This window comes from Corythoichthys intestinalis, chromosome 8 (genome assembly GCF_030265065.1).
Source record: "Corythoichthys intestinalis isolate RoL2023-P3 chromosome 8, ASM3026506v1, whole genome shotgun sequence".
NCBI lineage: Eukaryota > Metazoa > Chordata > Actinopteri > Syngnathiformes > Syngnathidae > Corythoichthys > Corythoichthys intestinalis.
Genome location: NC_080402.1, coordinates 10,993,808 through 11,014,905, shown reverse-complemented (window position 1 = coordinate 11,014,905; position 21,098 = coordinate 10,993,808). Strand labels below are relative to the sequence as shown.

General features: G+C 38.4%; 1 protein-coding gene across 1 annotated transcript in view; it reads left to right on the top strand.

The window, feature by feature from the left end:
* Nucleotides 1-389: 389 nt before the first annotated feature.
* Nucleotides 390-21,098, top strand: part of lef1 (lymphoid enhancer-binding factor 1) — a 29,575-nt gene continuing 8,866 nt past the window's right edge. The window contains exons 1-2 of the mRNA XM_057843397.1: nt 390-513; nt 3,425-3,552. Of these exons, the coding sequence (XP_057699380.1) occupies nt 390-513; nt 3,425-3,552 (252 nt within the window). The remainder of the gene's footprint in view (nt 514-3,424; nt 3,553-21,098) is intronic.

Below are 21,098 nucleotides of genomic sequence, written 5' to 3'. Positions count from 1 at the left end.
AAAATGACGTGATCGGACCCGATCAATCGACATCTCTACATGTAAGGGTTAAAAACGCTTCCTGACATTTTTTTTTCCACTTGAATGACCCACTTTTTGGGTCAAATTTTGTTGCGATTATTATTATTATTATTTTTTTCTTTTAATCCTTATTAACTCCTACCTCAGAAACGTTCACATCAAGGTCTGCCTCCTGAAGATTTTTTTTATCGAAATGTCAATTTTTGGTGAATATTGCACAGAACTATTCAAATACAACACGAAACAAATAAGATAATAGCTCAAACATTCAAGTTTTGGGTAAACTTAGTGCTGACTCAGCAAGTCACGAGAAGGAAAAACTGCGACACAAATTGTGTTACAAATGTGACCGTGCTTCCTCTGACCGCATGCCAAGAACAATCTCCATCCTGCTCCCAACGCGCCCCGAGGGAGCACCTAGAGACGAGCGCCGTACTAGAAACACGCACAACAAACAAGTGCGGCATGTGAATGTGTTTAACACGGAATGTGGTACGCGTCAAGGGAGATTCACAGCCTCGCTTTGATCGGCAATCGGGGCTTGATTTATAAGTCCTGGATCGAAGTCCGCCCTGGTTGTTGAAACGTTTTTTTTTTAATTTTCTGAAGGTGAGGCTTGTAATGATTCCGTGGTCCAAAAAATGTTAGCTAGTGGGTATGAGAAGCAGTGCCAGGGAAGAGCGGTCATGCTTCACAACGTTGAGCTTATGTTGGATGCATTAAATCAACTTTTAGTGCTTAAATGTACTATTTCACCCCCCCACACCCCCTTTTTATTTATGCCTTGTATCGCAATAAAAGCGGAAAGAAGTAAACGTGAACACCAATGTTTTATATTATACAGATGAATGAAAAACAAAAAATATCAATTTGGGTGCAAATTGAAAGGAATAGTATCTTTTCTCGTATTTACTGTATGACTGTTTGCATTACTCTAACACAGGGGTCCTTATCTAAAAACTTCAAAGTGCTGCATGTGTCAATCGTCATTTAACTTGTTAAACAGTTGCTGTGGGAACTCATTGTGTGTTCGTGAGCAGCTTGAGCGAATTTGAGTGGACTCACTCAATGGCGCATTTAATAAAGACAAGCATTTTTCTACTTTATTCTTGTTTGAAAAATCATTCGTTGGACAAAATCAATTATTTATCATCTATAATTTCGGGAAAATGTAACAGTAACAAAACAAAAAAAAAATTTAAGCGATGGTTATGAGGTAGATATCCGTGACCTATTTAAACTGGGGTCTCCAGGGTAAAACGGACAAATGGGGCCGTTTACATGGTGACTCTCCGAGAATACGAAAAATTTCAAATTTGCATTTGTGTCTCCATTTGAACAATGTCGCAATTCCGCATGAAAACGATGTAGTATTCATGCCAGGCCCTAGGGGATAGTGCAGATTTACAGGGCGACAGAGAGTGATGCACTTTGACCCCACCAAGCTCCCTCAGCCCAGAAAAAAATATGCCCGCCCACTCGAAGCAATGTCATTTTTCTTTTGTTCAAAAAGTCACAAAAATTGAAACGTCCACCATATCTAATTTAAAAATATTATTAAAACAGTAAATTAAAGCAGACATTACACCATATTTGTTGCTTTTAATGTTTAGTGTAGCACCAGTGCGCACGCCCAATGTGACGTGTACGAGTGCTGACGTTAACGGCACGGTCTCGCACCGCAGGAGCCTTTGATATGTATGCCGAGGAAGCCCTCCTCAATCCCCCGCAATCGGATTCTTCCACTTTGGAGGCAGGATTCAGAATTTTTCGTCTTCGCCGACACCATATGCACAAGAGGCGAGTCCGCTACTCAGTCATTGCTTTGTGTCGCAGAGTCGCCATGTAAACTGCCCCTAAAAATAGTTCAGGGGGCTTAATGCGCCACGAAACTGCTATGGCAGCATATAGACATATTGTTCTATCAAAGACAACTGTTCTTTTGGCTTAAAATACAGCAGTTGATTTTAAATAGGGGTGCAAAAGCAGAAACTGCTTTTTCAGCCTTGTCTGTGTTTTCCACCATATAAAGCTGGGGTGTCCAAACTTTTTGCAAAAGGGGCCAGATTTGGTGTGGTAAAAATGTGGCGGGCCGACCTTGGCCTTTACGGAGAACAATATATTTAAGCAAATTTTAGCAAGCCATTCTGTGTGTCACTTTTGCTTTTTTTTGTCAAAATTATCGTGTTAACTGGTGGTAATTATTTTTTTAAATTAATCACGTTAAAATTTTTAACGTACATGCCCCGCTCAAACAGATTAAAATGACAGCACAGTGTCATGTCCACTTGTTTCTTGTGATTTTTGGTGTTTTGTCGCCCTCTGCTGGCGCTTGGGTGCGACTGATTTTATGGGTTTCAGCACCATGAGCATTGTGTAATTATTGACATCAACAATGGCGAGCTAATAGTTTATTTTTTGATTGAAAATTTTACAAATTTTATTAAAACGAAAACATTAAGAGGGGTTTTAATATAAAATTTCTATAACTTGTACTAACATTTATCTTTTAAGAACTACAAGTCTTTCTATCCATGGATCGCTTTAACAGAATGTTAATGTTATTGCCATCTTGTTGATTTATTGTTATAATAAACAAATACAGTACTTATGTCAGGTATGTCGAATTTATATATCCGTCTTGTGTCTCATCTTTCAATTCCAACAATAATTTACAGAAAAAGATGGCATATTTTATAGATGATTTGAATTGTGATTAATTATGATTAATTAATTTTTAAGCTGTGATCAACCCGATTAAAAATTTTAATTGTTTGACAGCCCTAATTTTTATATATTTTTTAAATTGACAACATATAATTATAAATGAAAAAAACAAAGTCAAAATGAATAACAACAGAAATACACAATCGTTATGGCTCCCAATAACACTCCAAAGTTGATTAATAATGAATCAAACGGCATTAATAACAAATACCGTTAAAAAAATCTCTTTTTTGTTTAGAATTAAGAAAAATTGTATAAACATCGTAATTAAATAAATAGTTGAATTGAGTTAAAGAATTGCAGTTGTAGCCTCTTTTATCTACGCTTTTTTTTCTATAAATAAGAAAATTAAAATAAATACACTATAGAAGAATATTTGCAGTTTTTCTCCTTTTAAAAAGTAACTGACTTTAACATTTTTTAAGTAAATAAGTGAATATTTAGTATTTACCATTGTCTGCCATTGACAATGATAGACGTCCAATTCCTTTCAACTGAAAGGACACCAGTCAAAATGGATTGGACTTCTAGCGCCGTCAATGGAAATCAATCAGTGCCCTATAAAGAGTAAACTTGGGAGCAACAAAAATAGTTCAATACATTAACCAAGTATTTGTACAATGTTTCATTCCAACGCTAATTATTAAACTGTCTATTTTGTGTGTTTTGTAATCAGTCAAACATCAGGACTTGTACGTCAAAGGCCACTCGTACCCAGGCTACTCCAGCTACATCATGATGGGGAACATGAACGACTCCTACATGAGCAACGGTGGCTCCCTTTCTCCGCCCATGCCCAGAACGGTCAGTACCAACATCAATCCAAGCATGTAAACAAACTGAATTATCAGAGAAAATGTAACTAATACACTATAATCACCACCACAACGAATGAACCTCCTAAAATATCAATTATTTTGAGTCAAGAAATAAGGATTTACCATTACTCCCCCTGCTTCCCCTGTCTAATGGCCCAAAGATCAGTCAATGGCGGCTTCCTGCGTGTTTCTATAACTTGTACTAAGATTTATCTTTTAAGAACTACAAGTCTTTCTATCCATGGATCGCTTTAACAGAATGTTAATGCCATCTTGTTAATTTATTGTTATAATAAACAAATACAGTCCTTATCTACCGCATGTTGAATGCATATATCCATCTTGTGTCTTATCTTTCCATTCCAACAATAATTTACAGAAAAATATGGCATATTTTATAGATAGTTTGAATTGCGAATAATTAAGATTAATTTTTAAGCTGTGATTAACTCCATTAAAAATTTTAATCGTTTGATAGCCCTAAATTAATTATTTTAACAATCTCACAACTAGCCTTTGTGGCGTTCTTTTTCGACTCTCGGGCTCTTGCGAAATACTGCTGCTGTAAAATTAAACTAGCTTCAAGTTGCTTCAATTTCTCGCTACATATCTTCTCTGTAATCTTGTCGTACATGTCAGCGTGTCTTGTTTGTTAATATCGCCTCACATTGAACTCTTTAAAAACAACGACTGTCTCTTTGCAAATGACGCAGACACAGTTGTTGCATATTATAGAGAAGAAATACAGTAGTCCAATTTCCACCTATCCTTGAAGCGTCGGCCGTCACAGTCAACTTTCTTTTTTTTGTCGATTGTCGCCATTTTAGAAATGTGGAATAAAGGGTAACGCAGGGTAATGTTGCTTAGAGTGCTGCTGCCTTTTAATGGGTAAATGAGGAGCAACATTTAGTGCGTAAGCTACTTCATATGCTGATAGCAGTACTGCTGACCAATTTAATGAAATCTGTGTGCGGGCCAGACGTTATTGATTTTATGACATAGGCCGGGGGCCGGATGAAATTTGACCACGGGCCGCATTTGGCCCCTAGGCCGGACTTTGGACCTGCCTGATATAAAGTCTCTTTCCAATGCTAAATCCGAATGAATACTTTGAAAGCACACCAAAAAAGGGGGGTGGGTGGGCGCTACTTGACAGTTTTTCCACTTATGGTGGTGGGTTCTCATCCCCATTAACTGCGAAAAACGAGGGATCATTGTATGTGAAAATCTGGGCTTGCCATGCAACCGTGTTTCATTCTGGTGGTACTTGGAGAGCCACGTACAGTATTTTGGGATGCAGGTCTAGAGGGAAAAAAAAGAGAACAGCTAGTTTATAATAAAATCCGATGATAAAAGATTAATAAGATAACTGATGAAAGATTGCCAAAATGTAGATGCACTTTAGAAATTTGGATAAACATCTTCATCCCTGCGCTTTTTGTCCAAAAGTCCTAAGGTCATTTTGGTAAAGTCACATTCATCAAACAAGCAAGCCAGCACAGTGCTCCTTTCACCACCTCCAAACGGTGATGGTGTGCCCCTCCTACACCCTTGGGACCATGTTTCAGTCCCTCATTCACCGGTGCCATCGCTTGCCTCTATAAAAGGAAACCTTGTCGCCATGACTGACATTCATAGAGCGGAAGTGTAGCTTTATTTGTATACCTAAGATCCATTCACAAAAAAAGAAAGGCCCCACCCTGACAGCCTCCACTGTTGTGACATCATGTCTCTGTCAGCGAGAGCAGACGGTATTGTTGTCTTTGACGTTATGACTAACACGCTTATACACACGCCCATCGTCTTCTTGCCCCCTTCAGTGACAACAAAAGGGACGCCACAGCTTGCAGGCACATTTGCCTCCTGTTTGGATGCTTAACAAGATACCTCCGCTACTTTTCCGGCCTGACTTACAAATAATACAATGTTGCGTACTCATTTAACAAAATCAGATACATTTCATAAAACTAACACTCCGATTCTCATGGAACCGTTCAAATTTTTAAATTTCAATTCCATGTTTCGATGCCCGGACCGCTGATCGGAAAAAAATGGCTGCGAAGCCACGTAGAGCATGTGTTTGTGCAATGCAACTTGATTTCAATTGTAGACGTGGTGTGGTGGCGCTCAAAAGTTTGGTTCAACTTCACCCCCCAAAAAAATGACCAGTCAGCTCAGTGCAACATTTGCAATACAGCTATATCATGCAAAGGTGGCTGCACGACCAATATGATTAAACACCTCTGGCTTTATGAAATACAAGTGCGAGTAGGGTATTGATGAGTTTGACTTCCATGACTTTGTCGCCTGTCAAAATTGTTGCGTTCCCTGGTTGTGGTTTCAACTTCCAGGAAATATATGTAGCGCCACAACATGATTCTATTTGTTATTTTCCAGGCGGCGAGTGGGCAACAATTGTAACATACCAAGTAACGATGTCAGGCTTTCGTTGTTGTTTTCTAAAGATTTTTTTTCAATCACAACTCGGCGACTGCTCGTAAAAGCCGAGCGTGCCCTCACTCCTTCTCCCGCATGATGCGTTCAAATGCGCTCACGAAAAGAAAAAACGGTGATCACATACATCCACATACATATGCGGGAAAAAACTCAACTTTTAAGTGATGTGTGTTATCAAGCGTAATGGCATTTTTAGGTAAGAAATATATTTGGGCTGTCAAACGATTAAAATTTTTAATCGAGTTAATTACAACTTAAAAAACTAATTAATCGTAATGAATCGCAATTCAAACTATCTCTAAAATACGCCATATTTTTCTGTAAATTATTGTTGGAATGGAAAGATATGACACAAGATGGATATATACATTCAACATATGGTACATAAGAACTGTATTTGTTTATTATAACAATAAATCAACAAGATGGCATGAACATTATTAACATTCTGTTAAAGCGACCCATAGATAGAAAGACTTGTAGTTCTTAAAAGATAAATGTTAGTACAAGTTATAGAAGTTTTATATTAAAACCCCCCTCTTAATGTTTTCGTTTTAATAAAATTTGTAAAATTTTCAATCAAAAAATAAACTAGTAGTTCGCCATTGTTGATGTCAATAATAATTATGGTGCTGAAGCCTGAAACCCACAAAATCAGTCGCACCCAAGCGCCAGCAGAGGGCGGAAAAACACCAAAAAACACAAGTAACAAGTCGAAATGACACTGCTGTCTTTTTAATCTTTTTGAGTGGGGCATGTGCGTTAAATGCGTCAAATATTTTAACGTGATTAATTAAAAAAATTAATGAACGCCCGTTAACGCGATAATTTTGACAGCCCTAATGTATATACATCTAATATACACATACATATGTGGGAAAAAACACTCAACTTTTAAGTGATGTATGTTATCAAGCGTAATGCATTTTTAGGTAAGAAATATATTAGTGCTGTCAAACGATTAAAATTTTTAATCGAGTTCATTACAGCTTGAAAAATTAATTAATCGTAATTAATTGCAATTCAAACCATCTATAAAACATGCCATATTTTTCTGTAAATTATTGTTGGAATGGAAAGATAAGACACAAGATGGATATACACATTCAACATACGGTACATAAGCACTGTATTTGTTTATTATAACAATAAATAAACAAGATGGCATTAACATTATTAACATTCTGTTAAAGCGATCCATGGATAGAAAGACTTGTAGTTCTTAAAAGATAAATGTTAGTACAAGTTATAGAAATTTTATATTAAAACCCCTCTTAATGTTTTCGTTTTAATAAAATTTGTAAAATTTTCAATCAAAAAATAAACTAGTAGCCCGCCATAGTTGATGTCAATAATTACACAATGCTCATGGGTGCTTAAGCCCATAAAATCAGTCGCACCCAAGCGCCAGCAGAGGGCGAAAAAACTCCAAAAAATACAAGTAACAAGTGGACATTGCACTGTGCTGTCAATTTAAGCGGGGCATGTGCGTTAAGTGCGTTAAATATTTTAACGTGATTAATTTAAAAAATTAATTACCGCCCGTTAACGCGATAATTTTGACAGCCCTAATTCATATATATATGGGGAAAACGCGACAGTAACGAAAAAAATACAATTAAGCCATAGTTATGAGGTAGATATCCGTGACTTTTTTACAGACGCCAATTTTTTCATTGTTACGTCATTTGTTTAAAAGTTTAAAATATGCGAGTGAATTATTTTTTTAAAGTCGTTTTTTTTTTTTAAACTAAATTTTAGACATAGATTAATGATTCAAAGCTAAAAATGACAGACATTTAGAATAATAAATACGATTACTTACCTTCTTTTTATGGCTAGGTTGAAACAACATGTCTGTCAACAGGGGTTTCCAGGGAAATTAAAAATAGTTTGGGGGCTTAATGCACCATGAATCTGCTATGGCAGTTCAACGACATATTGTTCTATCAAACACAACAGTTCTTTTGGCTTAAAAAACAGCAGTTTATTTTATAGAGGGTTGCAAGAGCAGAAACTGCTTTTTCAGTCTTGTCTATGTTTTCAGTCTTGTCTGTGTATTTGCTTGCAAATAAAAGAAACAAGGAGAATAGCTACCGCATAAAATACAATGTTACTTTAAATATGCAATTATTTTTTTACATTAAATTTAATGAATAATTTTTTAAAAAAGAGAATGAGCTCCCATCTGTTTTTAAAATCAAATGACACCTTTAGCAAGACTTGAAAAAGCCCCCGCTCTCCACCCTAAAGATTGCAGCACCTTGCTTGGATTCCCCTCACTATTTTTCTTTCTGGTGATTTTACACGTCGGACAGTTGAAGCATCTCTTCCAATAAAACGCCTTGTTGAAGATGAAACCAGGCGTTTCCTGTCGTTTCGACTTACAAAAAATAGCAGCGTGCGGCCAGGCTCTTGTTTCAGACGTGTCTATGATTTGTTAACAGCTCCGGCAAATACTTTTTTTTTCTGTTCACGCCACATGTGGTTTCATTTCGTGTGGCTCAAATGATCCAATAGCTCAGCAAAAGCGAGGAACGTGTTTCCAAAACAGATTTGAACGATCAGGATGTCTTATCATCTTGATATGGCGGTTATGAAGCAAAACTGAATATGACTAAAATGTGTTACTTGAAGACTGAATATGACTAAAATGTGTTGCTTGAAGACTCAAGAAGTGTCTCACTGATCATTTTTCATGTTGCATGTCACTCACAAGGAATTTTACAACTATATGTAGCTGTTAAAAGTTACGCGCTGTCACTTGGAATAGATTTTTCAGCTCCTCACTTTTGAGAGCTGGATTGAATTTGATCATTTATTATCATAATTTTCATCAACAACAAAGTCTGGCAATTTCCCACTGTTACAAAAACATACGAATTGAAGCGTAAATTGTCTGTGAAACAGACAGACAAGTACTGTGTTAAGTTCAGTGAAAAATCGTAATATATTTTGACATTATTTGAAACCATCTGCACTTGGTTTATAGACTAAAGTGAATTTGATGTGAAAAAAATCTCACGCACCAAAATTATTTTGACGTACGAAAACGTACATTTATGGAAGACTGAAATTGTATTTGATGGTTTTATTTCTTGTTATGTTCAGCTGTTTAGACATGCAAAGCGGTAACTAGGTGAATTTTAATGATGTAACTGTTTTAATGTGCCACACTAAGTTTGGCCACAACTGCCTCCTGTAGTCACACACGCTGATGTTTACATTCTCCGCGCGGCAATGCAGGACATAATGCAGCCAGCCACTATGAGTGAGGATGATGACCAAATTCCGTTTTAAAAAGCTGCCTAATGGAAATATGGGTGAAACCAAAAAGTTGTGTGCACATACTGATGTAATGAACTGTCGTTCGATCGAAGCTCAACCAGCCTAAAGTACCACCTTCGGGCACAGCTAGTGTTAGCAATTATGCTAACACTGCGGGAAACAAGCCGCAGTCATCAAGCTACACTGGCAGAGTGTGGACTGGACTTGTCAACAAAAGACAACAAGTAGGTTGACTACTGCTATCGCTACATGGGTAGACAGAGACTGTAGAGTGTAGACCCATTAACATAGTCGAAGACGAGGGCGTTGAAAATCCAATGACAACAAACCACTAGACAGGTACAAGGCAGTGCCAGCATGGACTCATGTCCACTAGTGGTGGTCTGCGCACAGTAAGCTGGCCCATGCATAAAAAAAGTAACTGGTCACACCTGCCACAACCGTTCCTTGCGAGGGACTGTTTTCTTTGACAGGGCACATTGTTCAAAAGACAGGGTCTGCTCCGTTATCTGAAAATGTCAACAAGCTAGTTTGCCTGAGTAGTTGATTAAAAAAAATAGAGTATGACAGGCCAACTTAAGCAGTGTTTCTAAACACCTTTGCACACAGTTTAGTGTAATGTTTTTCAGTTAAGTGTGTGAAAATTGACAATTTATTTTTTTTATATCTCACACAGCTTTAAGGCCATTTAGTGTAAAACTGCAAATGCTGCATTTATTTGTGTGAAATGTTCAATTTAACAGACAAGTTGTAACACACATTTTTTTGAAACACTACCTGTTGTTACTGTATTGTGCTTGTCTGCTCTTTAAATTGGCAATTAATTTTGGGTAATAAATGAATGAATGAATGCCAAACGGTACTTGAGCCACATTGTTAGTCTGAGGCACTTTAATCTGTTAAAACTCTTTGCTGTATAATACAGACAATTTATTTTATTTTATATTTTATATGAGCTGAATTAAATAAAATAAAATTTTAAAACTCTATTTGGTTAAGTATTAATTCATTCACACATCATACATTTCATCTTAAAACAAATTTTAAGTCAATTATAATATTTTCCTAGATATTTTTTTCCTGAAGAGCAACTTTATTTATCCCAAGGGAAATGTGATTAATTATGATTAATCACACAGTTGACATATGATTAACTAGATTAAATTTTTTGATCGTTGACAGCACTAATTGTGTTATATTATGTTTTTTATTTATTTATTTATTTTACTTTTGTTCCGTGAAGAATCCAGAAATGGTTATTTGATTGTGGCTTTCTGAAAAACAGTAAATTTTTACATTTAGGCACTGCTGCAATCGTCGCACTTTTTCTGTTACAAACTGACCCGGCCCCTCATCAGAGAAGGGAAAAGTTATGTGGCCCTCACAGGAAAAAGTTTGGGGACCCCTGTTTTAGAGCATTTACAGGTCATTTTCTGTTGCGTTTGAGTCACTGCCTATTTATTTGGGTGATTCCTAGGTCAATTCCTGTTCTGTAACTCAAAATAAACAGGAAGAGACCCATAAAACACCCCAAAATCAACAGGAAGTAACTGAAAATGAACAGGTACATGACCTTAAATGGCCCAAAATTACCTCATTGCCTGGCATTGGCTGCCACCGATAGTCATAGACGTTCAATCCGTTTGAACTGGGAGGGTGGCAGCGAATGAACATTCGTTCATTCGCTGCCACCCTCCCAGTTAAAATGGATTGGACATTTACTAATGATAAACTAATTCCAATTCACAGCAGAAGCTTATTTTTCTGTTTATTAGTTGTTTGTAGAATATCCTAGAATGATTTCCTGACCAATGTATCGATAATCATTGTATTGTCAGATCATCATTATCATGAGCTTTGTATCGCAAATCGTATCGTGAGGTACCAAGAGGTTCCCACTCGTAAATACGACTGTAGCAATTTTTAAAAAAAAAAATCTCTTCAACTGTCATTGTGTGCTGCAAATAGGCACTTTTACCGAACTCGCAGTTTAGAGAATTCTCCCTGATGTCTTGACTCACCACCAATTGGGTAGATAGTCTCAATAAAGCTGTCCTTTACTTTACACTGATGCTATCTCCGACAATGCCAAAGATTATGTTACCAGAGTAAACAAAAGTCGCATGATGAAAATGCCTTTCCAAACACACGATAATGGGTTCCTTTCATCAAAAGTATTAAATATCCGAGAAACCTCATGTGAGAATCTTCCTAGAACTGTTTAGACTTTCCCTATTCTCAAGAAGTGTGTGTAGTTGTTTTTTAAAACTGATCTTTGGTTTATATATCCAGATGTAAGTTATTAGGTTTGCTTGCCATGTAAACTCACAAAAAGTCTCAGGAAGCTAAACTCATTTGTTGTCATTTTTAGCATCATTGTCATCTAAAAAAACACAAAAACGAATTACTAATCAATCATCATATCAGTTGACAACTATATTTATGGTCAGTTAATTGTTTAAAATTAAACTTAAAATTGCACATATACACTCACCGGCCACTTTATTAGGTACACCATGCTAATAACGGGTTGGACCCCCTTTTGCCTTCAGAACTGCCTCAATTCTTCGTGGCATAGATTCAACAAGGTGCTGGAAGCATTCCTCAGAGAGTTTGGTCATGATGACATGATGGCATCAGACAGTTGGTGCAGATTTGTCGGCTGCACATCCATGATGCGAATCTCCCATTCTACCACATCCCAAAGATGTTCTATTGGATTGAGATCTGGTGACTGTGGAGGCCATTTGAGTACAGTGAACTCATTGTCATGTTCAAGAAACCAGTCTGAGATGATTCCAGCTTTATGACATGGCGCATTATCCCGCTGAAAGTAGCCATCAGAAGTTGGGTACATTGTCGTCAAAAAGGGATGGACATGGTCAGCAACAGTACTCAGGTAGGCTGTGGCGTTCCAACGATGCTCAATTGGTACCAAGGGGCCCAAAGAGTGCCAAGAAAATATTCCCCACACCATTACACCACCACCACCACCACCAGCCTGAACCGTTGATACAAGGCAGGATGGCTCCATGCTTTCATATTGTTGACGGCAAATTCTGACCCCACCCTCCGAATGTCGCAGCAGAAATCGAGACTCATCAGCCCAGGCAACGTTTTTCCAATCTTCTATTGTCCAATTTCGATGAGCTTGTGCAAATTGTAGCCTCAGTTTCCTGTTCTTAGCTGAAAGGAGTGGCACCCGGCGTGGTCTTCTGCTGCTATAGCCCATCTGCCTCAAAGTTCGACGTACTGTGCGTTCAGAGATGCTCTTCTGCCTACCTTGGTTGTAACGGCTGGTTATTTGAGTCACTGTTACCTTTCTATCAGCTCGAACCAGTCTGGCCATTCTCCTCTGACCTCTGGCATCAACAAGGCATTTCCGCCCACAGAACTGCCGCTCACTAGATATTTTTTCTTTTTCGGACCATTCTCTGTAAACCCTAGAGATGGTTGTGCGTGAAAATCCCAGTAGATCAGCAGTTTCTGAAATACTCAGACCAGCTCTTCTGGCACCAACAACCATGCCACGTTCAAAGTCACTCAAATCACCTTTCTTCCCTATACTGATGCCCGGTTTGAACTGCAGGAGATTGTCTTAAACCATGTCTACATGCCTAAATGCACTGAGTTGCCGCCATGTGATTGGCTGATTAGAAATTAAGTGTTAACGAGCAGTTGGGCAGGTGTACCTAATAAAGTGGCCGGTGAGTGTAATTGAGTTTCTTAACTCCTTCACTGCCATTAACAATGATAAATGTCAGATCAATTTGAATTTGGATAGCTGGCACTGAGTGATCATTTCAGTTTTGTTGCAATTGACAGCAATAGATGTCCAAATAGCGAATTGCTCCTAGCTCCACAGTCCAAATGGATTGGACACCTGTCCCCAAAGAGTTCAGTTATAGACAAGTTTCCTCAACGAAACATGGAGGGTGCCATCTTTGACAATTTTTGCTCCCAACCTCCGGTTTAGACAGAACAACATGAAGTGTGGTTGAACTAACCAGTGTGTTGACAAAGTTAAAACTGCAAAATCAAACCACAGGAACCCACGGAATCTCCCAAAATGGATTCAGCACGACGTAGATGAGACGCCGAGACTTTCTGTGCTTTGCGTGAACTCCTAGGAGCGCCTGTATACAGTACATGGTTGGAAGTGAAATGTCTTGATCAGCGACCAGCAACAATAAGTTAAGGATGCGCTTTAAATCTAAGGATCCACCTAAAAGATTGTATGTTTGTTCTAATCACTTGATTGACTCATTCACTCCCAGCAATTTTCACTGGTGCAACCCCCTTCGCTCCCGGCCGTTTTACTGGATTTTGACTGATTTTGCAAGGCCCACAGAAAATTCTGTTGTATTGCTATACAAACATGGAACCCACCAAAAGAAAGATTAGACTCTCCTTTCAGCAGGAAAAAAAAGTTAGTTCATATCTTTTTCCATTCTTTAAAAATCAGAGTTAGAAAATAGCTTAGTTTAAGCAATTTTCCGATTTACAAAACCAAACAAACCAAACCCCTGTTCGACTGCAGATGACAAAAAAATGATAAGAGTGCAAAGTTTTGTTTTCCAGTGTGGCACTTTCGACCTCATACAAGCCCCGAAGTTGTCCCGCTTGCACGCCCAAAGGTTATTTTCAACAATGAAATGCAAATACAAAAGCCTTTATGCTTTGACGAGATTTGTACAAGTGTCCACACCTTGTTAGAAAGAAAGTAGAATGCATGGGAATAACGCACCACTAAAAGGATGCGCATCTGCTTGTCCCATGGCGACGTTTGGCGCACAAATAGATGAGGGGTCATGTTGCAGCGTGATGGTAAAAGAGTGGCAAAAGGCGTTGCCAGCCATTGTGATCGCTCCATTTTCTAACCCCGCTTGTCTATTTTTTGCAGACCGGACACAAGTAATTTCTCAAACTAACACAAAACAACATCTTTCAAAGCACCAAAACAAAAGGTGGAGACTTGACATAATAATTGGAGCGCTGGTTTGCTCCCAGGAGTCTGTCATGGCCTGAGGAGACAGCTGGACCAGTGAGTTTTTTTGTTTTTTTTTTGCCCTTAGCCTTGTGTATCAGTTGATGGTCAACGGGGTCGTGACATGAAAAAGAGAACTGTCATCAGGTTGATCGCCCCCGGGCTCGCACTGACTGAGTATTGAATCACTTTGAATCATTTTGCTAACCAAGAAGCATATAGCGCAAGGGTGACAGACTCATTTTTGTCACGGGACACATTGTAGTTATGGTTAAATTTGGAGGGCAACTATATCTGCCAAAGGGCTGACACAATTGATCAACTAATCGGCAAAAATTGATGTTAAAATGAATCGTCAACTATTCTGATAGCTTGATTGTTTGGAGACATTGTTGAGTTACCTAATAATTATAAGTAGGGTTGTTCCAATCATGTTTTTTTTTGCTCCTGATCCGATCCCGATCGTTTTAGTTTGAGTGTCTGCCGATCCCTAAATTTCCCGATCCGATTGCTTTTTTTTGCTCCCGATTCAATTCCAATCATTCCCGATAATTTTCCCCGATCATATACATTTTGGCAATGCATTAAGAAAAAAATGAATAAAACTCGGACGAATATATACATTCAACATACAGTACATAAGTGCTGTATTTGGTTATTATGACAATAAATCCTCAAGATAGCATTTACATTATTAACATTCTTTCTGTGAGAGAGATCCACGGATAGAAAGACTTGTAATTCTTAAAGGATAAATGTGACTTTGTATATTGTGACTAAATATTGCCATATAGTCAGGGGTGCACATAAGTGGTCCGCATGCGCGCATGCGTACTGGACGTAGACAAACGCGCTGGCCCTCAACGGCTTAGATACGCTTTTGCGTACCGATGGCTGACCACTGTATTTGCGGCTGACACGAGAAAATAACTTCTCAAAATGTCGAAGAGGCAGGCCACACTGAGTAATTACTTCCGTGTTCCCCCACCCCCATCAAAAGACAGACAGACGACAGAGACGTCACCGGAGCTACCGAAAAAAAGGACTTTTGCTGAAAAGTGGCTACAGGAGGTACCGTGGCTAGAAGCAAATGATGCTCGCACGGAAATGCGGTACAAAATGTGCCGTGAGATTCCCAATGTCGCCGATAAGAGCAGCGCATTTTATGTAGGGTCAAAGAATTTCAGCCATCCAAACTTTGAAAAGCACGAAAAAAACAGAGCGCATGTGGCAATTACGCAAACTATCGATGTCAAACAGGACCCCACTCGCCCTATGGACAAGTGGCTGAATAAAGGTAATGAACAGCGACATGCACTGACAAACGTGTTTTTGCTCGCATTTTACAAAGCTAAACATGCACATTCAATGGGTCTTATGAGGAGGACATCCCACTTTTTAAAAGGCTTGGAGTGAATGTGGGAGCCGCATAATGCCCTTTATTTTGAATTGGTGCTTTTTATCTCTTTACATTTCACTTCAAAGTAATGGCAATTCTGTTGTGCCAGTTGATGTTAATCAAGCATTAATTGTTAACATAATTAATTAAAGTTAATTGGCTCTAAGTAAAGCTTGTCATGAATTTATCGCATCAGGCGGGTCGGCTCTCAAGCTCAATGAGGACCAAGTCACATCTCCAGTTCCTCCTCTGAGAACCTGGGCAAAAAAATTATGTGCACCCCTGCATATAGTGTATTTGTTGAGCTTTCAGTAAATGATACTGTAGCCATTTAACTTCTGCCCAAATGCATGATGGGAAGTGCAACCATGACTGTGCGTCGTGGTACCAATTGAAATATCTTCTATGCGTTGGGAAATAACAGGGTGTTAAGAAAAAGATCAACTACTACCTTTCTTCCCCACATAGCTTCCCACGATTATTCTAATCACTGGGAGAGGGATTTTAAGGCTTTAGCCATTTAAAAATAGGCTCCAAAGGCTGCCAAAATTCACTCTTCTCATTTTATAATTGTTTAGCCATTGATATTATTCAAAAACATGGTTGGCCAACCTTACTTCACATTTGGCCTTTAGAAGAAAAAAAGTAAATATTCTTTTTTTCGTTTTGGGAAAAAGAGACTAAAAACTAAGATATAGTTTTTTAATTAAACATATGGAAGGTGGAGATTATGTATAAGATATGTTTTTTTTATTTTTTATTTTTAACTTTTTATCCCCCAAAGTATAATTAAAAAAAACTTTCATGTATGTATATTTTTAATAAATGGTTTTTAAGCACTTCAAATGTAATAATTATGATCAGATTTAAACAGCTAAACGATGATTGACACATGTGGCGCCTCGAAGTTTCGGCTGCCAAGCTTCTCTGGCAAGATCAAACCTTAACGCCTGTCAATCATTGTTAACTTTAACAAGCAAGTCCAGTGCACTGCCTGACCAAGAAAAGCAGCAGGAGGGAGAGTGAGAGAATACGGGATGGATCGGGACAGCTCTATAAAATACTGGATTTATTTTAACTTTTTTTTTAATTGGAAAAAAAAAAATCTGCAATGGACTGGGGGCATGAAATTTAAAGTGTGAAGTAGCGAGGGATCACTGTGTTTTAAGAGGGGAAAAAACTCTATTCTATGATTACTACTGTCATGGATCTATCACTGTGGATGAAAAATATTATCTAAATTTTTGTGAGAGAATAAAAAAGTAAGTTGCGAACGAATGACTTACACAGGCCACACAAAATGACGTGGTAGGCCGGTGATCTAGTGGCTACTTTTATTTATGAGTCATCTAATTCGGTAAATACTTTTCCCTCTACGTGAATTATGGAAAATAAATCAATCAGGAATACTGGCTCAGTATCCACTTTGCATTGGCTCGATACTAAAATTGAAGAAAGCAATGGACAAAAGTTACCAGTTGAGTCTAAAGGTTCCACGAACTAATTACTTGATTTACCGGTTCTGTTCTGATCATTGGCTGTTCATGACGGCAAATCGCTAACATCCCTTCCAGTTTAAATTAACTGGCCGTCTATCACATTTAATGGCAGTGAATGAGTTAAAGGTCTCTGAAGTGCCGATTCTGGGTTTTGACTTTCTTCCCGCTTAATCAATAAATAAGCACATATGTCCCCTATCACACTATGAAGTAGAGTTAGCAAACCGTGTCCAGAAAGTACACTCAAACACGCTGACGCCTCACAAGAGATGGTATGTTCGCTATAAGTTTTACACTTGGATCTGTCAAAACTGAACACAACACTGTTAGAACTTCACACTATTTTTGGCTATCAGTTGGGTTTTGGTCGTAAAAAGTTTCACGTCAGGATGCTATTGCCGCAAGATGTAAAAATCCCGTGATGGAAGCCAAGAAATGATCAGTGACTCTGCTATCGCCACAATTCTACCACAAGCTGACATTTAAAAACTCCTGATACGCAATTTTGGTTTCCTGGCGTCACTAACTACATTCAAGTAAGTGTAATTATCAATTTTATCATTACCTGCCAAAGGGTGAAGTCTGTATGGTTTGGATCATTTTGTCTGTTACCTCAAACAATGACGCCAAAAACTTCATGAACCCCTTTTAATTTCTTAAAAAAACAGGAAAGGAACAACATTCACTTGCTCTTTCACCAATTCGAATGTCATCACTTGGACCTTTTACATCAGGGGTTTCTAAACTACGGCCCGCGGGCCGGATACATTTGGTCCCGCCCCCTGAACAAAAAAAATTATTATTATTATTTTTTAATAGTGTTATTTATTTCCTGGCTTTTCTGTGAGTTGGATAGCTCTTTAAGGATACTTTTATTGACCAAAACAAAAACGTGGGAGACACAGCCTGCCACTCAACTCGGCGTTACCCGCGCACTTCTCCAACTCACTGATCTTGCTCCCTCTCTCTCTCTCTCGCTCGCCCACTTTCTTCCTCTTTGCTCAATCTGACAATGCCGGTCACATTGAAATAACAGCGGCCCCCTTGGGGTTGCCCGCCCTTCTAAACTTTATCCGCATGTTTTTTTTTTTTTTTAACCCGTCATTACCCGTCGACGGTATGTTTTGCCCATCGACGCATTTACGTCATCGATGACGTCGACAACGTCGACTAGTCGGGACAGCTCTATCGGTAATACTTCACTCTAATCGGCCGAATGATTTCGTCTGTATTAAATTCTGCTTTTTTCATTCTTCATAAAGCACAGAATTTAGTTTCTTGAACTCATCTGAGTCAACGTTTATTGCAGCTCCGCAACTCGGACCATAACAAACGTAAGCACACAGACTTCATGTGTCCGTCAACTATATCTGTCCCTCGGGAAACTCAAACCCAAATAACAATAGTTCCTATTGTTACTGTCGTGTTGACAGCGATGAGCTCTCACGCATTTCCGACTTACGTTCTGACTTTCATTTTACCATATCAATCAATGGAAGAAACATTTATTCATCATGATGAAACGAACAAGTTGTACAGCAGCCTTTAAAAGAAAAGTCACATCTGTTTTGTTTTCTCCTAGATTCTGGTAGATTGGAGAAGTTGTCAAATCATATTATTACCGTAAATATTGTCAGTTTATGGTTATGTTTTGAACTACCAATGTGCTATGCTTGTGCTGTGTTTCACCATTCAGTAAAATGACATTTCTGTATCTGTACACGAGCTCTGTTTTCTTGTATTCTTCTATTTATTGGTGCTAAAATTAGGGTGCGCGTTATAAACGGGTACAATTATTTTCCCTAGATTTTACAAGTAAATTTGGGGTGCCGCATTATAGACCCTACCCACCGACGTCACAAAATCACGTGATCGCTGTATTGTTCCGCCCCCTTGTCCGTCATTTTGTGTCTGTATTATCAATGGTCTCAATTGATCGAGCAATTTATAATGCATTTCATGGAAGACCCGGTGCTTTCGGATGCCGTAAACTCACTGGATGCGTTGCATAAAAGGCGTTATGTGGAAAAGCTTCAGTTTATCCATTCGCCAGATCCATATTTGATGCCTAAATCGATGTTTTTCGACCCGCTGTCTTCGCCGTATTTGCCTGACATCTGCGAGCTACCCTGATATTTACAACTATCTTGTCCACACAAAATCAGCCTATTCTCACGAAAGTTTGAAAAACGTTAAGAGCTTGGAGGCTTATAAATACTTCGTTGCTGGTTGGGTCAAACAGGTCCTCGTCCACGAAAATTCGGCAGGAATCTATCTTGTGCTTGGAAAGGTGAGTTACGAAATTTTCAATTCAAAATCTTTTGTTCTTGCTAACATCCACTGTCAAGTCTAATGTATTTCATGTCATTTGTCAATGGAGCTAGGGCTTTTAATGTTTATATGGTTTAGCGATAGCACTCTCACTACATACATACGTGTATGTTGTCGGCGATTAGCCTAGCAATGATCTTAATTGTGATTGTCAGCCCAAAACCCTCTAAATATATATTAAATGCATCTTAGCAGATATAAAATGACTACTACATAATCTGTGGTAATCGTTTGGAGCCCATTTTTTTCGTCGAATTGCAGCAGCCCATCTCGCTCTCTCCTCTCCGGGTCTCTCGGAATCCGGTAGAACTTCAAGTCTCTCCGTCTATCTTCTCTGTTATTGCAACCGACCGCCACACACGCCTTCACTATTTTGATTATTAATGTTAACAAGCAGAAAAACACGCCGTAAATAGGAGGAATGTACGTAGCCGTGACAGGTAAACACGATGTGTTGACGGACAATTGGGCGGCACCAGTCAGGAGGGCGGAGTAGTGACGTCACGTGGGTAGGGTCTATACATGGGTGCGCCTTATAGTCGGGAAATTACGGTAGTTTAAAGTGGCATTAAAGCATTAAATGAGATTTTCTGATACCTGTAGACACCCTGAAACATTTAACCTGGTCATTGATGCTTCTTATTTGTATAACTTTTCGTATGTATTCCACATGCGAAACCTGTAGCCACAGGTTTCCGATTCTTCAACTATCACGCTAATGAAAAGAATCTGACACAGTCCAATTTAGCCACCAGGGAGTAGAAGTGTCCATCTCCAAAGTTTTTTTTTTTTTTTTAGTAAAGGCTTTATTCAACTATTAAATTGGGCTGACCCTTCAGTGTGCGTTATCAATCTTACCTCCATTGACATTGCAGCTGATCATCCACTTCTCATGTGGAGTCATGCAGCAGCCTTGTGTCAAAGAATTCTGGGAAAAGGGAAGTATTATATATCTTTATAATTACTGCTTTCTTCTGGCTTATCTGATGTATTCGTGAGACAAACTAGTTTTTATCAACATGGTGATGTCTGAAATGGTAACGGAAATGAAAGACATAAACACAAAGATACTTCCCAGATTTGACCTGAGGTTGAGACCACCGGATGATGTCATTCATCTTTCATCAGTCATGGAGTTTATTTACCCATCTTTGCTTGGATGATGAGTCATGATTAAGTTGTGTCTCCTCGCCTTCTTCTCCCTTATGTTCAAGCAATGAAAAACATCAATTGACTAGTTTTGGTCATTTAAATAGAGTATTGAATATTTTCAATTGTTTTTATATTTGTTTTAATGAATAATTTTAGTTTTTAATGTTATGTTTTAAATGATAAACAAACAAAATCCTAATACATTGTAAATTAAAACAAAATTATCAAAACAAAAAGAATAAAAGCATACACACCGGTTACGGCCCGAAACTCGACTTCAGTTCAGTAGTTTGAACTAGGGATGTTTGATCTGATCACGTGATCGGAAATTGGACCATTTTTCAGAGGGTCGGAATCGAGTATAAAGGATCGGGTTTTTGATTTGGGGAATTTTAATTTATTAATTGATTTTAAACTTT